Raw genomic sequence first — 23,160 nt, 5'->3', positions numbered from 1 at the left:
GTGTGGAGCGCGGGTGTATATTTAACTAGAACCCTTGAGATTTGGCTAGCCCCCGCAAATGCATTCTGTACTCCGTACTTAAAACGCGTTGTCCTGATTATTTCCACGCGGATACGGGCCCTCTGCTGATGGTATCGAGATTTTCCACCATCCACAACCCCCCGCAAATACATGTCCGTAGAACAACTGTTTTCACAAGCAAGCGAAAAGAAGCTAAAGACTTGGGGGATGTTGCATCTTCGGAGACCGCACAACACCTTGCACATCGTCTCTTTGGTTGCTTTGACTTTGCTTGTGGCTCCCCCAGTTGGGTTATTGTTTTTTTGAGAATATCGACTTCATTCCGCCGCCGGAATAGCCTTGTTAACTTGTCATCATCGATCCCTAACCAGCTGTAGTCCCAAGTGCATAAATGCAATAGGTCAACATCTGGTCGAATCAAAGTCATAGTATTTGTCAGGATAGTCACAACAGCTGGCTGCAGCACCGGCGGTACACTAGCAGTGATGAGTAAATCCCTCTCTGGGATAGACCTGTCAGTGCTTCCAAAACCAGCATTTTGATAGGTGTATTTGATCACGTTATCGATGCTCAAGAGAAATTTTTCGTATACATCCACCCTCAAAGGCGATTCTTCGATGAGCCTTACGATATTAGAATATACGCCAAAGGACTCAGTACTGAGGTTCGTAGCACTTCGAAAACTGCTCGGTATCCCTCGAAGGCCGCGACATATATACTTGAGGAATGCACGAGGGATGCTGGAAAGGACGAGAAGCATCGAAAACGACTCTAATTTTTTGTCTTAGAGAAAAAATTAAGGTCAACGAGATCATGTAGAGTGAAACAATAATATTCACCGCCTTACCAGATTGGTCACCTGAATGTTTGTCAAAAGATGAAGCTATTTCAAACAGGTCGTCAATAAGATACTTCGCCAGATCAAGAGCCCACCTCACATTGCCGAGCACCATTCGTAATATATCTAGAGATTCCCACATATCAGATACTGCCCCCCAAAAGTAATAATCTCAAGCGTCCCATACCTGGCTCATGACATTCCGAATCGCTGCCACTTTTGTTAAAGTGAAGAAAATACGCAAAGAGAATGGAAATTTGCCTCAGCTGTAATGTGAACCACGGTATAGCTGCAGCAAGATTGCGCTGTTCCAATTGCCCATTAAATCCAAGAGCAGCTTGCATACTGAAGCACTTTTGGATATATGGATTGTTCATAAGCTTGTCTTGCTCGATTGTAAAGTCAGCATTCACAGATAAGGCATGATAGACTTCAGTGATAAATGTTTTTCGAGTATCTAGAAACAATCAGCAACAATGCTTATGACATGGTTTTGAACATGTGCATTACCAGGAGTGAGAGATCGGGCTGCAATCATCATCACATCGTCGCTGCTGCTGTCATTGCTACATGCATGTGAAAATGCTAAAGCAAGAGCAGCTACAGCAGCACCAAACTGTTCTATAAATATAGATGTCAGACAGCATCATGTAGCTCACATACATTAGCCACCATACCATCATTATACATCCCATGTTCTATCCCGAATGAATGCTCCATAACATGAAGGTGAAGCTCAGAATCCTCATCAAGGGTTACGGCTAAGCAGCCATTGGGAGAAAAAGATATGCAAGTTACTGGAAAAGTTAGCAGAAGGCCGACACAACCACATCAATATAGAATAGGCGTACTGCATCCAATATTGGGGAGGTTGAACCCTGCTTGAGGCATACTTGAAATGGTTGCAAGATCCTCATTATCACTAATTGCATTCATGGTTTTTGCGTCATAAAATGAAATGCTGCCATCATCAAATGTCAGGGAAACAACGCTCCCAGCTTCAAAATAATCAATTGAAAGCACACGTTTATCAAAATGTACATCATCCCATCTAGTGAGTTCGGTTTTGGGCTAATAAAATAGTATTAGTGGGGACCACACTTCCTAGGATCGAAGAATGTAAAATAACTTACTGTCAGGTTAAGTGTCTGCCTTTTTGGGGGTATTTCATCAAAAGAGGAGTGGGTACTTTGGCCGGTCGATTCAAGAGCCCAGCGAACGATACTAGAAGTGCCGTTGAATTGCCGCTGAGTTTCCAAGGCAGACACGGGAATCGCAAAAGCCGCTAGGATGTACGGTTCCACATATGACCCAGCCGAACCATCTGACGCTATCCCAACAATGTCAAGATGAGTGAGAATAGGCATCACCCTGGCAGAGGGCGAACGTTCATAATCATTGTCAGCCCTTTGGAACACACTTCTCTGAATTTCGGTCCTAATATGAGTTATTTGGATTGTTGGTGTCTGTGCCACACTAATACCAACTGGCTGTTGCTGTGTTGTATCAACGGGTGCGGCGTCCCATTTGATCTGGACACGATATACAAAAAGCCTATGTTGCGTAGAGTACGTGACCATTAAGATCGACCCACCTATTTTATTATGAATGAGCGCGGTTGAGCACATAGCACAGGGTGAGAGCAGAACCTTGAGAAGCGGAAAGCGCAGCATGCGTCAAGATATCGTCGGAACATGAAACGGTCTGCAGATCCACGTGTACTTCATTCCACTTGGGGTCCTGGCTTTGGTATAGAAGTCTAATATGACCCGATCGAGTCACACATACCAAAGCGGATTTGTTGAGTGGATGAAATGGACCTAGGGGGCGACGGACATAACGAGAATATACCCATCGACCATTTGTTTTGGAGGCTTTATTGAATGCATGCACCTAAGGCTATTGGTTAATGACTGCTTCCAGAAGTATAACTAACAAGGCAGCTCACGGCACCTACAGGCCGGTTCACACCAAGCCACATCAAACCAACTGGCTGGTTACCATCATCATCGGGGTCAATGACTATTGAGCGTGAGACAGCAAACGCATTAAGTGCAATGGACATGGACACAATCATGACTCGGCCACAAGAATCCACAATTGCAAGATCAGATCCTGATTCATGCCAGCAGAGGTGAATAAAGGTATGGCCACTTTGTGCTTCTGCTATTTTACAGCGAAACCTCCCATCACATAAGGACCATTCACCATCATCTGCGTTGCAAAGGATATTTTGTAAGAAGACCTTTTGGCCGTCATTGGAGATATACGCGATCGCACCCAGTTTTGACCAGGCTAATTTCCTATTAGCAACTCAGTTTCCTCCCAAAAGGGTTTCCGCAAAGCGACAGCAGAAAGCAAACATACCGACAGCATCCCGAAAGCCGTAACTCGTCAAATCTTTGAGATAAACCTTTCCAGGTCGGTGTAGGGGCGGCAAGGCCCAACTCCAAGGAATTGGGGTCACCAAAAAGATCGTCCACATCAATGCTGTCATCCATAGCTGGCTGTATTCAGGAAGATCCCAGTTGATGCAAGTATTTAGATGCAGAGAAAGTCACGGTTAGCCAACGTAGTTATAGGTAAGCACTCCATACCGAGCACAGAGCACGGCTGATAGAACTCTCGGGAGGCAAGCTTCCAATGAATGCGAGCGACCCAACTTTTAGTCCGGAGATAAGTTCCCTCACCATGCAAACAGTGCAAACTTCACAAGTTATCAAGTGAAAATTATTTTCTGTCTAGAGGCAAAACGTCCTGCAAGCCCATCATCTTGGCTGAGCAAAATATATCACCTTTGCATAGTATAAATAGTGTGACTAAATGTCTGGAATTAAGCGTGCAGTCCAATGCACCCAGGACAATGCCAGGAAAAGAAGCAAACTGAAAAAGCTGTCGCCAACACCCCACGGCAGACAGCTCAACGAAGCCAAGCAAGTGAAGACCCAAGCTGTGAGGAAACCTTTTGATTCCGATACCCAAAGCCTATCGCCGAAGAACTCTCAATCTGGGGCACCTGGGGAAGAAGTACAGCACCAAAATGGAGGGACATTTATTGACGGAAGCAATCGGCCTTTAATTGCGCCTTTAAAAGCGGCCTCCCCGGGTATGCGCGGTCAAGGTATGTATTTCTATTCCTTGCTGTTCACAAGGGCAATTCTAAAATAAATCTGCAATAGCAATGTCGAATGATATAAACATAAAGCAGAAGTTGCTTGCCCGGCAACGAAAACTAGCCAAACCAAACTCGGACTTGATTGTTAGGACGAAGAAAATATGGGAACGATTGCGCCTGAAATCACATGTCACTCGTGAAGAAAGGGAGCAATTAGTCACAGAGCTCTACAGTATTATCACTGGCCGTGTGAATGAATTTGTGTTCAAGCATGATGCTGTGAGAGTTATTCAGACTGCGCTGAAGTACGGCACCGCCAAGCAACGGAAAGCGATTGCTGTGGAATTAAAGGGAACCTATCGAGAATTAGCGGAAAGCAAGTACGGCAAATTTCTACTGGCCAAACTTGTTGTGCATGGAAATTCAGAAATTAGAAACATGATCATACCAGAGTTCTATGGCAATGTTGGAAAATTAATGAGGCATCCAGAAGCATCTTGGATTCTGGATGATATCTACCGGATAACGGCGACATCCCTACAGAGGAATATGCTTCTACGCGAATGGTACGGCCCTGAATTCGCCTTATTCAAGACCGATGCTGCTGCTCAACTGACCGCACAACTGTCGCAAATATTGGAGGAAACTCCTGAAAAAAGAAATCCCATTATGCAGCATCTGTTTGGGTCCATCAATCAGTTCATTCAAAAGAAAACGACGGGTTTTACCATGCTCCACGATGCAATGCTCCAGTACTTCTTAAATGCGAAGCCTGGTAGCGCTGAGGCCACCGAATTCATGGAGCTTCTGAAAGGAGATGAAGATGGAAGCCTGGTAAAAAATCTGGCTTTTACCAAATCAGGGTCGAGGTTGATGTGTCTCGTCCTTGCGTACTCGAACGCTAAGGATAGAAAATCATTTCTGAGAATATATCGTGGTATGATTTCGATGCTAGTGGAGGACGTGCATGCCCGAACCATTATCCTTGTCGCCTATGAAGTGATTGATGATACGAAACTCACAGCCAAATTGATCTTTCCTGAACTATTTGGTGAGAGTCTTCCAGAAGCAGAGCGACGTGATTACTTACTCCGCCGAGTCAATGATGTATCCCATAGAATACCTTTACTTTACCTTTTTGGAGGGGAAAAATTGTCGTGGTTGCTCGGCAGCGTCGACGAAGAAATTCTCGAAGAAGTCTGCAGAATCAGGTCCTGGACATCAAAGAAAGACCCCACAGTCCGTCGAAACGAACTGATTAACGCAGCATCACTTCCTATGCTCCATTTTATCGCTTCGACTGCGGAATCACTTGTGGCTACAAGCTCTGGCTGCCGGTGTATTACAGAAGTGCTCTTTAGTGCTCATGGTGATAAGAAACCAGCTCTTAAGGCTGTTGCCGCGACCGTGCGATCAAAACCGGAAAACATGGGTACGCCAAGTGCTGGACGCATGTTAAAGGCTTTAGTACAAGGTGGTCGGTATAATGCCGCACACCGTTGCGTGGATAAGGCTCAGGATCCCTTAGAGTTTCATGCCCTGCTATATGAGCATATTCAACAAGGTATAATGTCGTGGGTAACAGGACCAAATCCGTTTGTTGTGGTCGCGTTGGTGGAAGCTAGCGATTTTGGTAGAAGAGGCGAACTCATCGATACGTTACGATGTCACATGCAAACACTCCGAGCACTGGCCTCCAAGTGCCCACAGGTGGACGGCAACAATGGGTTCCAAGGAAATAGTGCTGCGGCAAAGCTTCTGCTGAATTTCATTAACCCTGACTCGACATCAGTAGCTGAGCCTGTGGCAGAAAACACACCATAGGTCTGCAAAATAACATGATGTTTCGTTTTCATCATCTAGAATTTGAATATTTCCTAGAGAAGAATCTGAATCTTTTGACGCTGATAAAAAAAATAAACAAAAGAACTATGCTATGGAAAAGTGACGTGTTCACTCCATCATTTCATCTCCTTGATAATCCTCATTTCCCCATAAACCTTCCATCTTAAACTCTTTGGACCACTCAGACACGATTTTTTTTGTATCCAATCCAATGCTTGTAGACGAACAATCAGTGGAAGAAGCAACCTGTAACATAGGCGGCTCTAGCCATCCCTGAATACGGCCATCCCGCCAGTCGGTGATGACAGTCATCGCAGCACTATTTATATTTGGCACACCCCCCTTGCCCAACCGTCCTCGTTTTCTGGCAACTTGGACAAGGAAATCGTTCGTTTTCTCTCCGTTAAGAGGGAACAGAGGTGGTATACTATAAAACTCAAGCATTTTGGAGATGAGGCCGGAGGAGGACAGTCTATCCAGGAGAAGCGCAACGGCAGGAATAGGATCGGATATTTGCTTTGGCGGGATTGCATTAAGGAGGATTAGGCGCGCTTCTTCGTTAAGCTTCTTATCTAATGGTTTCCTTTTATCAGAGTTTGGGAAGACGATCCCGGGAGAATCAATAAGCTTTAATTTGTTGTCAATTTTGATCTCTCTTAAGCTTGTAGTAATACCGGCTTCTGCCCCAACCGGACATGTTGAAGCAGCACCCCGGTTTAGGCGTGAGACCAGTGCGTTGATGACGGACGATTTTCCAACGTTTGGATAGCCGATCACTCCCGCTGATATTGAACGCTTCAGCTGCTTACTATGAACATATGACTTTAGTGCTTTCAATAGAGCCTCGGTTGTCGCTTTCACGGTCATTTGCTTGTGGTCAAAACTGTTCGAACTCGGTGCTCCAGTTGATGCCCTTAGTGGTAGGGTTGGGAAGGATCTTCGAAGATGCGAGAGCCAGCCTTTTAATATCGACGGGGGGACCAAATCGATTTTGTTCAAGATTAATATCAACCGCTTCGATCCACCGTCTGCCGCCATAATTTCTCGTTCTACTTCCTTGGATCTCGTGCCTTCAGGGTCTCGCGCATCCAAAACATATAATACCACGTCGGCGGCTTCAATGACTTGCTTAAACATCTTATCGAACGCCCGTCTCGAGGTTTCTATCAAGACTGGACCCGAAGACGGCTTCACTGAGAGAATATTGTCGCCACCGAAGCCGCTCTCATCTTCGGTTTTGTCGACGTCCTCATCCACTTTATGGAATTGTTCGTCACCATTTTGTTCTGCGTACTCTATCGCTCTTGCTTTCGCCGACGCTAATAAAGCAGCCATAGGACCGGGGTCATCTCCATCTTCCATCTCGTCATCTATTAGATCATGGACCCTGTCTAATTCTTCGACATGAGCTAATTCGGCATCGGGCAATGAATCAACGCCACCGAATCCTCGACGCCGAGGGAGCACCTCCTCGCGCAATCGCATGGCTTCTTCTTCCTTCAACCTTTTCCGCTCTTCAATTTCATGGAGAACCTTGTCTTTATATGGGAATAAGTTTGGAATGCCAGGATCCTTTTTCAATTTGGAGCGCCACTGTGGATTCTATGTCAAATAGTCAGCATCTACACCATGAACATATACACATATATGCTGAATGGAACAAACTTTTTTCGCTAATTTCCGTTGCTTCCTCTGTTTAGCTGTGCTGGCCTTTTCAATCTTGTGACGCAGACGGACAGGAGTCCTCTTTGAGCTCTTGCCTGAAAGAAAAAAAAAAAAAAAGGTAAGTTTTAGAGGTATGCCATACGTCAAAGCCTTTAAAAATATTTTCTTTTCCAATAATGTACATACCAAGCTTCACCATTTTGCTGGTGTACTAACCGACAAGCTCTATCAAGCCCTTCAACCTTGTTCTGGCTCTTTGAGGTGTGCTCTCTTTTCTTTCTTTTCTTTTCTTTTTTTTTTTTTGAAGTGAACTTACTCCATCGTCTTTCAGATCAGAGGAACTAAAAATGCACCACACTGCTCATTACATAAGGTGATCCAGTTGCAATAACTATGGAACTATGGAGTAGGATGCTTGCTATTGGTTGTTAGCGGGGTGGCAGGTTGCGGCGGGTTACTACCCAGGCGCCCCATGTAACCTGGTTAGACAGGGGGTTAGTCAGCAAGACTGCAAAAATAACCAGGTTTTCTGGGGGGTTGGCATCATACAGTTAGTTATCTTGGTGGTTGCATACTAGCTGGTACAGAGAGTGGTGCTGAGTCAGCCATTTGGACCAGTAAGAGTTCTTTATTACAGAGATCTTTCAGACAGTGCTGTATGGCTGGAACAGCAGTATTGGGGTGCACCCACTGGATGACTGACTGACCATCTGTAATAGCTCAGGTCAGCAGCTGGGGATCTTAGAGAAGGTCTTGTAGAGCAGGCAAATATAGGTTCTGTAGATAGCTAGATGCCTATATAGTATGATTATACTATTCTCTATTCTGTATGGGGCAGAGTGTGTGTGTAGCAGTGCTGCTCAGTACTAGTGTCTGATGCAGCTGTGATACTGTTCTGATACTCTGCTTGTTTATATACACCATACTGATACACTGTATAGCAGATAGTATCAGAATCAGTAAACAGTAGATTAAGTATTATCTTGACAACAGATTTTCTTTTTCTTTCTTTCTTCTCTTCTTTTCTCTTCTCTCCTCTTCTCTTCTTTTTTTTTTTTACTCTAAGTCTATTCATCAGAGTCTTTATTGCCATTATTGCTTTGCTTCTCTTGTGAGTCTTTCTGTAGATTATGCATCAGCCATCATCTATTAATTGTACAATAGCAAGCTAACTGACTCACAGAATAATTTCACAATTTTATGTTACTATAATATTCTCCACTGCTAAGATCTCTGCTTGCTTCTTCTCTCTCTCTCTCTTACAAATCTGAGAAAGAAAATGTCTGTACAGCCCTGTATATTAATGAAATGTAAGAAGAAGATGCTGACTTATTAATATAGAGTGCTTGTTCAATAAACCCTCTCTTATTCTAATTAGATAGAGCAGAATCTTGCTGAAGCTACTGTTCAGGCCCAAACTGATAATTAATTACTCTGTCTCTTTGTTGAACAGAATCAGCTGGCTCTGTATGCTTACTTCTCTCAGTTACAGCAACTGCTTGCTTAATCAGAAAGAAATATGGAGTTTATTCTTGAATGAATCTTTCTCTACTAAATTAACATGTACTGCCAGTTGTACATTAATGCAATTCTGATCTAATTATATAAAAGAACTTTGCACTAGAGCAGTATCTGCAACAGATGCACAGAGATGAAGTCTATGGCCTCATTCTTATTATGTTACTGTGTGTATAATCACTTTGAAGACATATGCAGAAACTATAAATAGCTAGACTATACATTCTGCTGCTCTCTGCATGGCAGGCCAGAATCTGCAGTGAGATATAATAACAGAGAACTGAGTTTGTACAGAGCTGCTGATCATTTATATATATCAGACAGTAAAATCAGTCTGGAACTGTCTTCTGTCTGCCTAATTCTTCTTCTTGAGAGTGGGACAGCAAATAATCTCATTCATGTTGAAATTAATTTCTCTCTGTTCTGCTCTGAAGATCTACTGTTGGTCTTTCTGTATAAGATTAAGAAGTCTAAGAAGCCAGAGAATAACTCTCAGAGCAATTCTATTATCTTAAACTAGATATATATAGACTTTTTTTTCTGGCTTGTCTGCTTTCTTTCTTTTCTTTGTGATTTTTCTTAACTGCTCTTGCCTAGTTATACAGACTCTGTATACAGTATCTGAACATAATTTGCACTTCTATACAGTATTCAGAACCAGTAGCTCTAAGAAGTGAAGTCAAGTAAACCACTATTATATATTTAGCATCTCTTCTTCTTTATCTTTCTATTGTATGATGGGCTGTGCTAGATATAATAAACAGGGTTTACCATAATAAGAATCAGGACAGTTTCTTTTTTACTTGCAGTATTCTAGATAATCTGTTTAAACTAAGCTTCCCATGCTGCTGTACAAGCTCTAGTTTCTCTACAGCAGCACTGCCACTGGCACTTCCCTGTCTCTGTCTGTTAATATAATCAATAATTATCTTTCTTTTGCTGTAGAACATTCTCTCTGTACCACCTGACTGCTATTTTGCTCTGTACAAGATATCTAGACTCTGTACTGAAGAGCCATCTTCCAGATCAACTGTTCATTTCTGCTACAGATCTGGAACTGTAGTGATTGTACAAGAAAGCTGATATATAGCTGGAACAGAGACACTAGCAGAGGCTGGAGCTATCTCTAATAAACAGACTGAGACTTGTGCTTTTCTGAATGCTGTAGAATTACTGTCTCTCTCTTCATCTTTATCTTCAAAGACAGCAGCTGCTGTTATCATTCTTTGACCAGCAAAAAATACTTATATAAGAAAAGAAACCTGTTCACTGGTCAGTGCTTCTAACTGATTGTTAATTTTTTGCAGTTCTGTTTTCAGAGCAGTATATAAATAATCACAGATCATATTCAGATTCTACTGTACAATATACAGCTGATCTGCCACTATAGATACTATCTACTGCAGCTGCATTTTGTATGGCTTCTCTTTATAGATATTGGCCATCTGAACTGCCTCTGCAAACTGACAATAGTTCTCTCTCATGAACACAGAGCTGGTCCACAGAAGATGGCTGGAAAAGAGAGACTGAAGAATAATAGAGTTCTGCAGAAGAATTATACAGAGATAATAGAGCAGATGTAGAAACTCTTAAGCAGTCAGATTATTTTTATCCAGCTGCACAGCAGAAGATTCTCTGAACTGGTTTCAAGAATTACTCTAATCTGAAAATCTTCTCAGCTCTGGCCTCTGAAGACAGAAGTTGGGGTTCTGAGTATTGTATAACTCAAATTACTGCATCCAGTTATCAACCCAGAGCCAGACAGTGCACTTCAGTAACTTAGACACAGACACTCTGGCCTACAGCAGGTAAAAGTTCCCAGGTGTGCAGAAGTTAAAGTCAGCTATAGCTTATATAAACTTTCTGGAAATGTTAGTCAGATAGCACTGGCTGAGAGCATTACTATTTCATCTTTCAGTATGGTGGATCTGGCTCTTACTAACTCCAATCTACTCTACATGTCTGGCTTCAGCAGCTTGCCTAGTATGGGTCTTCTTCAGACTAGAAAGCTCTGTTCCACTGTAGATGTGTTGAATCCAGTTCAGCTGGGTCTTGTACAACAGGAACTTTCTTATATTATTTCTCTTGATCAGGTGCAGCTGGTATTAGTTCTGATGATTATAAAACTAGAGTGATGACTCTTGTATAATATTCCATCAGTAGAAGAGATAAAAGACTGTCTGTGCCATGGTGCAGAGCAAGAGATTATAATAGTGCATTACTGTAGCATACTCAATCCAGTCTATCTGATTAGTCTTGCCATTTCCTATAATTAAATCATGGAGAAGCAAGAGATTAAGTCTTTATTTGTTAGCTCCAGGGTAAAGAGATCAGCCAGCTGTGCTGTACAGTGAAATTCACTGTAAAGAAGCATGCTGTGGCTCATTAGAAAGTCTACTGTAGTATAGAGATATAGCTTCACTAACTAATCTTTTTTGGACTCTGACCAGCTCTGTCAGCAGTACTCAATCAGCTGTATAATATTCTTCTCATAATATTTATTCAGCAGAGTTTCTGCACCACAATTTACAAACTCTGTTTTCTTGCATTCATGCTTCTGTCTTGAATAAGTTTTAAGCAGAGCTCAGACAGTCTGGCTAACTGAATAAGAGTAAGAGTTTGTATGACAGCTCTGTTAGTAGCTTCAGAGATTGATAATTGCAGTCTTGTAGATCTTGATAAATGATTGGCCCAGAGTTTGCATAATAAACTCTTCATTCTTATTTGTATGGTTGTGAGAATAGCAGAATCTTTTAGCTGGATGGCCAATCATATATTCAGACAGAAACCAGAGCAGCTTCTGCTCTGTCATCAGCTCTTCATTCTAGAAGCTCTTTGTTCAGCAGAAATGCTAGCAAGTAGAAGTCAGAGAGTGTCAGCCAGGCCAATGCAGATATATTATATGATATGAGAACAGAGCAGAAGAGAGCAAGAGTTAATAAGAGAATATATATAATATAGATATCTACTCTTTACTTCTTCTGGCATAACTTATACTGCATCTGGATCTTCTTTGGCTAGGCATCCAGAGCACTATCAAGTGCATGCCATATAGAGTGGTATCCGGTTCCGGGATTTCCCGTCCCGGTCCCAGATTCCCGTCCCAATTCCCGTCCCGAGGACGGGATCAGGTTGAAGCTCAGCTTAATGGGATGGGACCGGGTTGTTTAACAGCATATTGGGACAGTTCCGTGGGAATTGGGATTGGGATGGCATTGGGACCGGGATCAAAATCTAGCTAGTAGGACGGGCCCGGGACCTGACATGACAAAATGGGATAGGACCGGGATTTCAATATTGTATATGGGACGGGACCAGTAAAGTGTAGGATGGGACCGGGAACCCCGGTCCATTTGTGTTGTCAAAAAGTAACGAAATTTGGTAACGGTCCTAACATAATTTTATCAATTTATTCAACTTCGGAAAAGTACCGAAATTTGGTAATGCTCTTTGCATAATTGGATCATATTGCAAGCTATTAGCTACTTGAGTCTATCATCTATTGATAACGTTGACGTATTTCCTGTTCCTCATCTGGATTGAGTAGTGGATTTAGCAGGCTTGCAATCTCTTCCCGTACAATCTCTGGGGTATCTTGATCATCTTGATTGTCTTGGATGACTTCCTTGGCCAACTCCTCATGCGATATGAGTGCTTCATCCAGCATATGCACCTTATCTCCATGTTTAAGCAGCATGATCTTCTTGATTGTAGATGCATGGAGCCGCGATCGTCGATAATGACATGTATCCCGAGCAACATTGAAAACCCGTTCTACCCCAACCCCTGTCAAAGGTATAGCCAGAATGTCCCTTGCCATCCGAGCAACAGTTGGAAAATCAGGCTCTAGCATCCTCCACTGTTCCAGAATTGGAGCTCGAGGTGATGTCAAATTCTCGTCATTTAAATATCGCTCCATTTCATTTTGGAAATTTGCTCGTCTTTGATGGGGTCTCTCAAAAATCATTTGCTCAATATCCTAGAGAAGTTAGCAGAGAAGAAATCAGAATAATACTTATAACAAACATACATCATTCACATCAAGTATTACTTCTCTTGGCTGTTCATATTTCTCATAATGCTTTTTGTAAAACCTCAAAATATATTGTCGGTATGTTTCACGCTCATCACTGGTCCAATCCTCTGAATCATATGCTCTCATGCGGCGTGATGGATGGAGGGCAGCAGCTACAGCTAGCAGCTCACCCTTTGGATGCTCAGTATCACCATAGTATTTCTGGAATTTCAAGTTGGCAGCTTTGATAGCTTCTTGAATGTTCTCTCTTGTTGTCAACTGTTGGGCCTTGTCCTCCTCTCTTTCTAAATGCTGGAAAAGATGATTGTACGTTGCCCATACCAGATGAATTGTTGGGCCTGTTGTTTTGGACAGTACCTTGGTAAATCGACTGAATGGCTGCAACAGTCCAACCATATACTCTAGCTGCTTCCAGTCATGGTCCAATAAGCGAAGCCTTTGGTATTTTGGTGATGAGTCCTGGATCCATAAGTCCACAGCTTGTCGAAGCAACAAGGCACGAACACACATCTCATAGGTGGAATTCCATCTTGTGCGAACATCTTGGATCATCTTGCGCTGGTTCTCTTGTTGATATTCTCGGAAACGTGCAGCGAGTTGGGGGGAGGCATTGGTTGCATTGGCAACAAGACGAATCTATTGTCAAGCAAAGATTAGTAAATCAACTCAAGTATATCAAGACCGTTACCAAATTTCGTTACCTTTCTAAGAGTATTTGCAAATGTGTCTGTTGATGCTAGGTCATCAGTAATTGAGCTCTCATCAAAGGTAGTGGGTAGAGCATCATTGTCTGGCTGAATCTTGAGATTGCAAACCAGCTCTCGAACCACAAGTTGAATCACATGAGCAAGACAGGGTATTGTCCCACTCTCTGCATCCCAATCAGTTGTCTTGTTCAACTGCTGCAATGCTGGCCTCAACTGATGTGTAAGATGTGCTCGCATGGTACCATTGTTTGATGCATTGTCACTTGTAATTGCAAGAAGATTGCTCTCAAGCCTCCATGCTGCTAGTGATTGTTGGAGAATCTCTGCCATATTCTTGCCAGTATGAGCACCCTCTAAACTTTCAAAACCCAGTAAATGCTCACGGTACTCCCAATCCTTTGTAATGTAATAACCATTAATTGCCATAAAGGCAAGGTTATTGGGACTTGTCCAATTATCCACTGCCAGAGATACCTTGGTTGTTGGGTCATGGTCAAAGAGAAGATTTCGGAATAGCTGATTGTACATATCATTCATGACCTGATATAATGTTCCTCGTGTGGGTATCTGTAAAGCCATTGCAGGGTTGAGCATGGTTATTAATGTGCGGAATGCTGGATTCTCAATAGCACGAAATGAGAGATTCAAGGATATTAATGTTTGCACAAGCTGCCGGAGGAAATTGTCTCGATTGCATTCAGGAACAGGCAGATCTGAATCTGTTCGAGGACGCTTCGGAAACTGTTGCTAAGACACCAGGACCGTTACTAAAATTCGTTACATTTGGGAAATTAGGATCCATGACCTACCATCATGTTAACCAGAGTGTTACCCTGTCCGTCACCAGTTTTTGTACAATCTTTGCTCGTTAAATGCTTCTTCAGACCACTTGTACCGTTTCGAGAAAAGCTTGGATGGCTGAGAAAGGTTTGGCAATGCTTGCAAATCACCCCTGGAGTGCCCTTAGAATGCTCTGCCACCTGATCAAATTTTGACCAAAAATCAGAATGGCGTTGCTTTGCCTTCCAGTTGGGGTCACCACGCTTCTTATCATTAACCAACTGAGCAGCTTCAGTAGTCAACCACCAAGTAACAAACAACTTATGATGCAGCTCCTTCCACAATACAAATTGTTTTTTTCCATGTTGAACTATGGTCAATTCTGAAGGAACCTCTGTAGATTTTGCTTGTTTGCTGGCTTCAGCCATTAGGTTTTTCTTTCTTTTTTTTTTTTTTTCACAATCAAATTGATTTTTCTCTAAGTTCTGCCTTAGTCAAAAAAGTAACAAAATGTGGTCAGAGCCCACGCAAAATTTGACAATCTCTAGGTAGTTAGCCTCATTTTACTCTGTAAGTACAGCAACCAACTACAAAATCTTCTTCTTCTACAAAATGGAACATTCTTCTTCAGGAAAATAAAACATTTTGCCAATTTAATGGCACCCCATTCTCAAATTAATATGAAAAAAGAACTAAAAACCTAACTTCCTCCCCTAGGCATCAATAATCCAATCATCCTCCGCCTCATTGTCCTCCTCATCATCCTCATCAGAGGACACCACAACCTCAAAATCATCTTCCTCCACCTCCTCTGGGGCAGGTGGGCTGTTGTTGTCTTCACTCGGACCCTGTAATTGGCCCAGGAATCCCCTCATCTCCTCCTCAACCCCCTCTCTCGACACACCGACCGCAGCAAGACAATCATGACCATGGGCCATGACCTTGGCCTCAAGCCTGGCTATCATTTGGCAGAATCGGGCCTCCCTACGTGCAGCAATAGGATGCTGCGCCTGGCTTGTTTTGGCCTAAATATGTCAGGACCGTTACCAAATTTCGTTACTTTTGGATCCTACCTTCTTTTTCTGCCGAGCTTCATTCTCGGCCTCTGTGGCCTCTTCTCGGCGACGCTTCTTCTCTTCCTCCCTCTCCTTTTGCTGAGAGACCATGAGCTGGTGCTCATGGTACTCCTTTGACTTGCCCTTGGCAAATCGCTTGGCCATCAACTCTTCAATGGCTTTATCTTCAATCATCTTGCGATCCTCCTCGCTGCTATTCTGCCTGCAATGGATGTCAATATGATTCAACGCAAACCACTGAGGGTGCATACCACTCATGTTTTGCTCGGATCCTCTTCAGCACGTCATGGCGTGCCTTGCGATCCGCCTCTCCTGCCTTGAATATGTCTTTTTGATGGCCTTCCAAGGCCTGGCGGTGCTCCCGTGCCGCACGGGTCTTCTCTCTCATTGAATATTGTTTTGGCCCCATCTTCACGATCGTATGCGATGAGTTGAATTGCTGGCTACAGGATAATGAGATTATAGAGTATATTGACCAAGTACTTGCATAGGATGGTTACTATACTCATTGTTTACATTCTACAGGCACGTTGCTATGGGCAAGCTCAACGCGTTGTTGCTATGCTGGCTACAGGATAATGGGATTATAGAGTGTATTGACCAAGTACTGTAGGATGGTTACTATACACATTGTTTACATTCTACAGGCATGTTGCTATGGGCAAGATCAACACATTGTTGCTATGCTGGCTACAGGATAATAACATCAGGTCAGTCTCTCTTCTCTTCTCTTCCTCTTCCTCTTCTTCTTCTTTCTCTTCAGGGCTAACGTTGACGATTCCCCCCCTTCCCCCCCCAACCACCTTTTTATTTACTGCGCTTCGACGTCCGCGCGTACAACGAACATATACTGCGACAAAATGGGTCGCGTTAAGAGGTGAGTGCTTGCAGAATACTGCTCTGGCGCACATTGTTTACTGACAAGATGTTAGTTTTCCCCGTGCACGTCCATTTCGCACAGCTGGAGAGGAGCGGCACAAGGCCGCATTGAAAGAATGGGCCCTGAAGAAGGGCAATTGGCGTAAAGCCAATAAAGATGTTGACCTGGCCAACTTTGACCAGGAGAATCCCCGCCCCCGCCCCCCCGTTCAAAATTGGAAGGCCGGCACTCGTATGTCAAAAAGTAACGATTTTTGGTAACGGTCTTGATGCTAATTGGTGAAAATAGGTGCCATCAAGGAAATCCGCCACTTCCAGAGCTCTACCGAGCTAATCTTGCCGGTGGCCCCGTTCCAGCGATTGGTTCGGGAAATTACTTTGTCCTGTCACCAAGGACATGAATATCGCTGGCAACGTACTGCCATTGAGTCACTTCAGGAGGCGGCTGAAGCAACCTTGTGCGCTCTGTTTGAGTGTAAGTCACCCTTAGCAATGGCACCAACAATTATACTGAGTAATATAGGCTCTGTTATGGCAATGGCGCACCGTAAGCGCGTTACGGTCAACGCCGACGATATGAAGCTCGTTCTTGGCATCGGTGCCAAAATCGGGTCGAACTATTTCGGCCCGATTGATGCGCCTGATCGCCCCGCCCCTGCCGCCACCACCCGCCGCCTGCGTGCTGCCCCCGCCCCGCCAACTACCGCTGCCGCCGCTCCACCACCACCGCCACCGCCCACCACCGCCTCCCTGCCTCCCCCCGGCGCCGTCAGGGTCTCCGCCCGTCAAATGGCGGGTATTAGAGCCCCTGTCCGGTTCACAAAGCCGGTTCTGGAGGAGCAGGAGGAGGAGGAGGAGGAGGAGGAGGAGGAGGAGGAGGAGTGGGAGGAGGAGGAGGAGGGGGAGGAGGAGGACGATGATGATGATGAAGATGATGACGATGATGATTAACTTGCCATTTAGGCAGTTCCTGTTTGTTTGCTGGCTTCGGCCATTAGTTAGTTTTAATACTTTGTTTCTTTTGACAATCAAATTGATTTTTCTATGGGTTCCGCCTTCATCAAAAAAGTAACGAAATTTGGTAACGGTCCACACAAAATTTGATCAGTTTGACTCTTCCCTATGAATTTGACACGATGGGACCGGGAATCCTGGTCCCATCCCGGTCCCACTATGGACCCGGCCGGGATGGGAAATGGGAGTCTACCATCTCTGCTGGGATGGGATGTGGGACATAATTTTCTATTTGAGGATGGGACCGGGAAATAATTTCTGGGATAGGGATGGGAACGGGACCTCAAGCTCTTGAGTGGGATGGGACATGGGACTGAGATTTCATATTTGGGATCCCGGCTGTTTCTAAATTCGGGACCGGGACCAGGTTCAATGGGAAATGGGATCCTGTCCCGGTCCCGAATACCAGCCTAATGCCATACACATGCCTTCATCTCCATCATCAGAGCAGACTGGCTGTTCAGAGTTGGAGTGGCCATGCTGTCTAGTGTTGCAGAGAGTATGTCAATTAATATAGATTCATCAGAAGCAGAAGCTTCTGTACAATACAGAATGAATTAAGATAAAGCTAAAAAGATTGGTGATCTTGATCACTCTGTACTGATTATATAATCTACCTCCCACCCTCCCTGGTCCAAACAGGTTATTTGGTGGCTTGGCAGTAACCAGGCAGCAACCTGGGTAATCACCCACACTAAACCCCTCCCATCTATCTGCTAGCTATCTGGGTGTTAGATGTTACATAATCCCTCATCCTCACAACATAACATCCCAAGCAAGCCAATCACCCAAGTGAACCAATCACCAAAACCACTGTATCCCAACTAGTTAGTTTTAAATTCAAATTATCTCAACACAACAATGTTCAATTAAATTTAATTAAATTACACTTGATTGAGGACACCTTAATCTTGTATGCTCAAGAGTGCCACAGTTGTTACAGTATTGTGGAGCTTGTTAGTGTGGAGCAGGCTCAGATAGTAAAAGATTGCAAGATTGAATAACTGCTGGTTCAACAGATACTGCAGGCTTTGCAGATACTGTAGATAAATTTAGAAGACTTTTAATCTCTTCTTTAGTTAAATCTTCTGCTTTTTGTTGAATTTGATGTCTAGATCTCTTGTATTTTTGCTTTTCTATCTTATTTATGTTAAATATATTCTGGTATTACTTCTTTATAATTGTGGCACTAATTATTCTGTATTTGCAGGTCTTGATAATTTGATTAAAATCTTTTATAAAGTCTTGAAACTAACTCTTCACTAAGCTCTTGATCTTATTTATCTGCTGATGTAATTACTGAGAATTACTAAATATTTGAAGTATCTAGAATGTGATTAAATTACTAGAGCTGCTGTATGAGAGGGTAAAGATCTATAGTTAAATATCCAGCTGCTGAAGAATATAGTCAGGTTGAAAAAGCACTATTTCAGCTATCTTGAAGTTATTTTAAATAATCTGAAATTTGAAGACTGCAGTATGTACTGTAGAATAAGTATCTAGAAAATCTATCTTTTAAATAATATTAAATTCAAGCTGCATTTGCTGCTGAACTAGACCTTTATATACTTACTTTAAAACTGAGAAAATGCTCACATTTAGTATCTGCAGAAGATAAAAGAAATAAGATAGCATATAAAGATATATTATAATATTATTCTTGCAAATTTGATTAAATTCTGAGATAAGATAACTACTGTATTTATCTGGAATAAAAAGAATAAAACTGCTAACTTTGTATAGATTTGCTACAGAAATAAAAATCTATTAAAGTTATTTAAGATTTATTTTATCAGTAGTCTAGTTATTTAAACTAGTATCTAGTCTTCAGTTTTCTAGAAGATTTTTAAATTACTCTTTCAACAAGCTCTGATCTTTAAGAATAATATAAAGAAATAGAGCTTATTCTGAAGCATTCACTGCTTTGATTATAGTTACTTACTTATAATTATCAGACTGTAGAAGCTTTGCTCTATTATAGTACTTACTACTAGTAATAATTTTAGTAGTAGTGCAGAGTTTTATAATTAAGCTAATTTTATTAAAGTTATATATATTCTCTAGCAGAATTCCATACTCAGTAATTATATTTCTTAAGATCTTAAATTAATTCTTTATAATCTGCTAATCTTTGTATTTAGCATGATTATAATTATAGTGTCTAGAATAGCAGCTTTAGAGCTCTGAATAGTGTGTTACTAGATTTAACACCCAGTTCTTGTCAATGTAGAGAGGGAGTTGGTGGAGATGGTAGAATTCTGTATAGTAAGAAGATAATTAGCTGTATCTTCAACCAATACAGACTAGAGAGGAATTTCTTATTTAGCTTGATCTAGCATCTATTTAACTAGTCTATCTTCTTCAGCAGAAGATAATTTGTATGAATTTGCATGTAAATTCATCTGTAGAGCTTGTTTTTTTAGCTGATTATAAAATGTAGTGTAGGAAATATTATAGATTCTAGCAGCTTTATGAATAAAGGTAATTTCTTGATTTTTAATAAATTTTATCACAAGTTCAAGTTTTCCCTCTCTCTCAATTAAATTCAAAGAATTTTATTGTGAATTGGTGGCATAATTGTGTGTTGAAGTGGAAAAGTTCTTTAATTAAGTGAAATTTTGAAATGGTGATTGGTTTGCTTGAGTGATTGGCTTGCTTGGGAATTATGTTAACTAATCTAACTATCAAACTAATGGAGAACTAACTCAGATACATGGTGAACTCAGACACTTTTGCACATGATATAGTTTGATTTTTCAGCACCAATCAAATCTCTCAGTCTTCATTATTGTACATTCATTTCACAGCAAAAATGAATACAAACAGACCTTTTTTGGCTGCTTCAGTGGTAAAGAATGAAGAATTAAGTTAATAGAGAGCTGATATATTATATGATATTCCTCTTTCAAGTTTAAATAATTATATTTCTTGTCATACAAATAAAAAATAGGTGATTCAAAGAAACAAAAAATTAGTTTCTGAAAAAGCTGCTCTTGTACAATGGATCCTTTGTATGATTTTATTTACTCCAGTTGTATGGAGTCTGTGTACAACACCTAGGCATAGCTTGCACCTCTACGTAGTGCCTGGGACTAGTAGCCTATTTGGTGAAGCCAAGCAAGCCATCTTAAAAAGGTTTTATATCACGTGCAAAGTGTCTTAGTTCACCATGACAGATGTTAACTAACTAGTTTAATGTATTCCACAACTGAGCTGGGACAACCAAGCAAGCAGGACACCAAAATACACATACAAATTTCAACTTTTTGCTCTCTTATATATTAACAAGTCTATGCCTGATCATTATAAAATGAAGAAGATACTATACAGATATAATAAACTTTGTAAATTATAAGAATTATTTAAATATAATAATTATTTCTTAAGTTATAGTATTTTATTATCTTTTTACTAGCATATATCAAAGTATCTTCACAAATAATAGAGTTAAATAAATCAAATTGATAATACTATTTATTAAGTATCTATATACTCTACATCTCAATTCTAAAGTCTATATTCAACAATGTTGTTGAGATATAAGAGAGCAAAAAGTTGAGATTTGTATGTGTATTTTGATGTCCTGCTTGCTTGGTTGTCGCGCTCAGTTGTGGAATACATTAACTTAACTAACGTAATTCTACACCAAACTAGACACCACACCAAGTCAGATACTAAAATCATCATATCTCAAATACCTAGATTTTAATTCAAAATATTTCAACACCATAACACTTAATTAAATTAAATTAAATTACATACAGTTGAAGATATCTTAATCTTGTATGTCTGAGAGTATTACAATTGCTGCAGTATTGTGAAGCTTATTAACATAAAGCAGACTTAGATGGCAGAGACTTACAGAATTAAATAACTAGCTAATTAATAGATACTGCAGACTTTACAGATGAAACTAAAAGACTTTAAACTTTTTCACTAGTTAAATCTTCTTCTTGTTAAATTTAGCATCTGGATCTCTTGTGTTTTTACTTTTCTATCTTATTTATATCAAATATATTCTGGTATTGCTTCTTCATAATCGTGGTGCTAATTATATCATATTTGTAAGTCTTGATAATTTAATCAAAGTCTTTTACAAAGCCCTGAGTCTGCTGATCTTCTATAAGATCTTTAATCTTATCTGCCTGCCAGGGTAATTGCTATGAATTGCTTGATGTTTAAAGTATCCAGAATATAATTAAATTGCTAGAGCTGCTGTATGGAGAGATAGAGATTTGAAGTTGAATATCCAGCTACTAGATAATATAGTTAGACTGGAATAATACTATTTTAGTAGTCTTAAAGTTATTCTGAATACTCTGAGCTTTGAAAGCTTTTGCACAGATTGCAGAATAAGCTTTTAAGAAATTAATCTTCTGAATAGCTGTTAGGGGAACCGGTCGTAGGTCACGTAGGTTTTCCCAGGATTAGGGATACAAAAGAGCTAAGTAGGTATGATGTCTGCAACTGATGGGAGAGAGTTGTGCATAAAATGTAGGGGTCCCCTCACTTGGAGACTGAATGCTGGGGTTCCCATGATCCATGCAAATCATGTGATCCTTATACATTCAGTGTTGGGGTCACATGAATACCCCTGAACATCCAATGTTGTCTGATGCTTGGTTGGTCTAGATCTACATTTGTAACACTATCCCCCCCCTCAGAGGCCTTGAACTCCAAGACATAGGACCACCAAAGTGGTTTTTTGTACATCATCATAGCTCCCCTATCATTGGTGGAGCATTATAGGTTCTTGGATGTGTAAGCTTCTGCATTACTCACTGCTTGTCTATATAGACATCCCACATGTGTATTGCTGCTGGTTGCAGTAGACATTCTTTATTGTAGAATAGCAATTGTTTTATTACAAAAGTCCAGCATTTCATTATGTACTTGTTTCTTTGTTTGTTTGCTTGTCTGGTTGCTATATTGTCTATTGTCTGTTGTCATGTTGTTTATCAACAAGTTGTGGGACTAGCAATCTTGATGCATTATAACAGATATAAATAGAGAGTTCCTGGCTCTCTTCTTTCTTCTTTTCTTCTGCTTTGTTTAGGCTCAGGTGTTGTTTCTTGTTTGTTTTATAACTTGTCACAATATTGTTGTTGAAAGACTCTGTTGTGCATGATGAAGAAGACACTCTTCTGTACTCTGTCTGTGTTTACTTGATGTTCATGAACCACCTGAATGAAGGCAAGCCTTGTCTATGGGATACTGAGAAGAAATCTTGTTCTTATTGTTTAGAATATCAAACCTGTATCTGTTGTGATGTAAGTGTGTCTTTATCTGTTCTTCTTGTTGTTCTGACATGGCTGTAGGTTCCAGAATCTGCTGTTGAACTAGTTTGTTGGCTCTTGTGACTTCAAGAAGAATACCATAGTTTTGATGCAGCTGATCTGTATTGTCTGTACAATATCAAGTGCATGAGTATACTCATGCATGAATTTTGTGGGCTTGACTCAGGAGCTGCTAAATATCACTGCTGCCAGGCCACTTCTACTGTTGAAGGACCTTCCATAAAACATTGTTGTCCTGCCTCACACCATGTAGTCAAGACCATGGACCTCATGTCTGAGATAGAATCTATCAAAGATGACCTGTCTGAGTTTTCTTGTTTGTCAAGCCCAGTTTGTACTGTTCTCTCTCAGGTAGAAAATAAAGTTGCA

At 41.3% G+C, this 23,160-nt stretch overlaps 3 protein-coding genes across 4 annotated transcripts; 1 reads left to right on the top strand and 2 right to left on the bottom strand.

The window, feature by feature from the left end:
- Positions 1-2: 2 nt before the first annotated feature.
- SIN4_1 (mediator complex subunit) lies at positions 3-3,472 on the bottom strand (the record flags this gene model as incomplete). Of its 2 annotated transcripts, none has more annotated exons than XM_066125518.1 (10): positions 3,227-3,472; positions 2,817-3,162; positions 2,509-2,752; positions 1,993-2,453; positions 1,711-1,930; positions 1,537-1,656; positions 1,370-1,480; positions 1,047-1,316; positions 869-985; positions 3-804 (listed from the first exon to the last, which is right to left on the bottom strand). In XM_066125518.1, exons 1-10 carry the CDS (start codon positions 3,358-3,360, stop codon positions 98-100), a joined length of 2,730 nt encoding a protein of 909 aa, XP_065981601.1. In that variant the 5' UTR covers positions 3,361-3,472. The 2 variants fall into 2 exon arrangements, with proteins under 2 accessions (XP_065981601.1, XP_065981602.1); XM_066125519.1 differs by having other exon boundaries at positions 98-804; positions 2,808-3,154.
- Positions 3,473-3,667: 195 nt separating this feature from the next.
- Positions 3,668-5,798, top strand: PUF6 (pumilio domain member 6; the record flags this gene model as incomplete). Its single annotated transcript, XM_003066921.2, has 2 exons — positions 3,668-3,980; positions 4,039-5,798. The coding sequence occupies exons 1-2, from the start codon at positions 3,683-3,685 to the stop codon at positions 5,796-5,798; spliced, it is 2,058 nt and encodes a 685-aa protein (XP_003066967.2). The 5' UTR covers positions 3,668-3,682.
- Positions 5,799-5,927: 129 nt separating this feature from the next.
- Positions 5,928-7,788, bottom strand: D8B26_007376 (uncharacterized protein; the record flags this gene model as incomplete). The annotated part of the gene is made up of 3 exons (XM_003066920.2): positions 7,671-7,788; positions 7,485-7,579; positions 5,928-7,421 (listed from the first exon to the last, which is right to left on the bottom strand). The coding sequence occupies exons 1-3, from the start codon at positions 7,681-7,683 to the stop codon at positions 5,928-5,930; spliced, it is 1,602 nt and encodes a 533-aa protein (XP_003066966.1). The 5' UTR covers positions 7,684-7,788.
- Between the last annotated feature and the right edge of the window lie 15,372 nt (positions 7,789-23,160).

This window comes from Coccidioides posadasii, chromosome 4, assembly GCF_018416015.2.
Source record: "Coccidioides posadasii str. Silveira chromosome 4, complete sequence".
Classification (NCBI taxonomy): domain Eukaryota; kingdom Fungi; phylum Ascomycota; class Eurotiomycetes; order Onygenales; family Onygenaceae; genus Coccidioides; species Coccidioides posadasii.
The sequence above is the reverse complement of the archived record's forward strand: the minus strand, read 5'-3'. Positions and strand labels throughout refer to the sequence as shown.